General features: G+C 46.3%; 3 protein-coding genes across 3 annotated transcripts in view; all 3 read left to right on the top strand.

Annotated features, from left to right (window-relative positions):
* Pmar_PMAR008141 (ethylene-inducible protein hever, putative) overlaps positions 1-64 on the top strand; it is a gene marked incomplete at both ends in the record, with an annotated part of 1,232 nt that extends 1,168 nt beyond the window's left edge. The window contains one exon of the mRNA XM_002785133.1: positions 1-64. This exon is cut by the window's left edge and continues 4 nt beyond it. Within this exon, the coding sequence (XP_002785179.1) occupies positions 1-64 (64 nt within the window).
* Positions 65-148: 84 nt separating this feature from the next.
* On the top strand, positions 149-457 carry Pmar_PMAR008140 (equilibrative nucleoside transporter, putative; the record flags this gene model as incomplete). The annotated part of the gene is made up of 1 exon (XM_002785132.1): positions 149-457. The coding sequence occupies one exon, from the start codon at positions 149-151 to the stop codon at positions 455-457; it is 309 nt and encodes a 102-aa protein (XP_002785178.1).
* Positions 458-1,329: 872 nt separating this feature from the next.
* Pmar_PMAR008139 (hypothetical protein) lies at positions 1,330-1,809 on the top strand (the record flags this gene model as incomplete). Its single annotated transcript, XM_002785131.1, has 1 exon — positions 1,330-1,809. One exon carries the CDS (start codon positions 1,330-1,332, stop codon positions 1,807-1,809), a length of 480 nt encoding a protein of 159 aa, XP_002785177.1.
* Positions 1,810-2,142: the final 333 nt, after the last annotated feature.

Raw genomic sequence — 2,142 nt, 5'->3', positions numbered from 1 at the left:
GTCTGGGCGTCACCTTTGTCGTTTTCCCTGCTCAAGTTGTCTTGTGGCAATCCCAGAATCCTAACAATGATGGGTTGTGCCGCAGGTCATCTATACTTTCCAAGTGGTCGATACTGTTGGACGATTCTTACCTAGCTTTGGTATCTCCATGCCGAACTTGCTCCTTGCGTGCTTCGTACTTGGGAGAAGTATCTTCATCCCGTTATTCATTTGCACGAGTCTCTATCCTACTGTTAAGCCTTTCTATTGGGATTGGTTCAAGCATGTGGACATGGCTCTCTTTGCTTTGACTAATGGGATGGGCTGTACCATTTCGATGGTAAAGGGTCCTTCTCGTGTAAGTCAGGATAAGGCCGAGCAAGAGGTTGCAGGGTATACCATGGCCTTCGCTTTGATCTTTGGTATTTTGTGCGGCAGCGTGTTTGGCCTTTGTGCTAATATCGGTTTGGGTCAATAGTTATTGTTACTATTCATCTACACAAACTACTGTATGTAACGTGATTTATCCTATTAATATTCTATAAGTAACCGAACTTAACAGTTGGTTATGTCTTATCAGAACTTCCATCTGTTATAGTCAAATGACTGACTGTTTTGATGTATAACCATGTGACATTGTTATGAACTTGGAAGTCCATGTTCATCTTTAATGCCTTGCGCATCCTCGAGAGATGTTATGGTGTGTCTCTCCACTTGATTCATCTGTAACAGTCATCAGCGCTTCGGTTGTGTCTCAACTGAGAAGTGCTGTATGAATATCATGTTGATTTTATTCTATTCATGTGCCATACAAATGAGAAGGATTTATGTTATTGAATGTGATCAGGCTGCTAGTCAATATCTTGTGCCTGTGTATTATGTGGCGAGGGGGTATCTGTGCGATGTGAGGTCAGTTACCTGGGATCTGTTGTTCCCGACTCTAGTCTGATATCGGCTGCAGCAATTGTGTGGTATGCACAAAGTGTTAGCCGATTTGGTGTCCAACACTGCCGACTATGGTCCCTGGAGTTGAATAATTTTAAGAAGGTTTCGTCTGAGGTCGCCCTTGTCTTCACTAGTACACCAATTTACCTACATTTCTAAAGGTAGATGTGTATGAGTGGTTGAGTTGTTAGTTTCGGGGATCTCTGAGTCGATGAACGTGACGGTGTGTTTGTAAAGCGTGTATGATGGAATTATAACAGCTTAAGTTAAGGCGCTTAAATTGAGCGATTCAATTCAATTTGTCCAAGATTGTGAAATATCGAAAATTCTGGAATTTGAAGGCTATAAACGTCACGGATGCACAACATCACTTGTAATGAACTATGAATTGATAGTCCTCCGTTAATGGAGGGCAAATGCAAGCGTGCTCGTCAGGAGATTAAGCGGTATGCTCGGCAGGCTATTGCTCAATCTGGGTCAGCCTCGTGGCCCGAGGCGTTGTCCGTCGCAGCCCGAGTGCACAACCGGTCACCAATCTTCCGTGACAAGATCAGCCCCTATCAGTTGGTATTTGGTCAGATCTCCCATGACGATTGGGGCAACCTGAACAGTCTCCGCCACGAAGAGGGTTTCCAGAAGCCCTGTAAGGACGATCCCAGTGGATTCTTACGGGATTTGAAGACCAACATCGACAGTACCCTGACCATCTATCGGGAGAACAACGTCTTCCACCGACTCGGTATGAATCACCACCGTCGAGCATCTACCTTCCGAGTAGGAGATCGAGTACTCTACCACAAGCATGCCGCCACTTACGGAATGTTGAGTACGTTCCATCCGACTGTGGAAGGCCCCTACTCTATCACTAGTGTCAGTGAACGTTAATCGGCGTTGGTCACATTGGAGAACCGGATTAAGTGTGCGGCCGACCAACTGGTCCGATATCAGGACTATGATTCTGTGCTACCTGCTTCAACGCCTTCAGCTGTGGCTCAAGAGGTGGTGAACTTGAACGCCTACCGGAGTCCTGGTAACGATTGGGTGTTCTAGATCGCTCGGGTATCCGCCGAGATTCTCGACGAAGGTGTGGTGGACGTTGACCTTTATCTCGTCAACCGCTCGGAGAAGTGGTCGTCAAGTGGCCGAAGGTGTCGTGTACCTGTCGTTCTGGTATTATGTTAGTTGAGATGAGTAACAAGGCTCGGATCACCCGACGTT

Source organism: Perkinsus marinus, assembly GCF_000006405.1.
Source record: "Perkinsus marinus ATCC 50983 genomic scaffold scf_1104296933820, whole genome shotgun sequence".
In the NCBI taxonomy this organism is placed as follows: Eukaryota; Perkinsozoa; order Perkinsida; family Perkinsidae; genus Perkinsus; species Perkinsus marinus.
The sequence above is the reverse complement of the archived record's forward strand: the minus strand, read 5'-3'. Positions and strand labels throughout refer to the sequence as shown.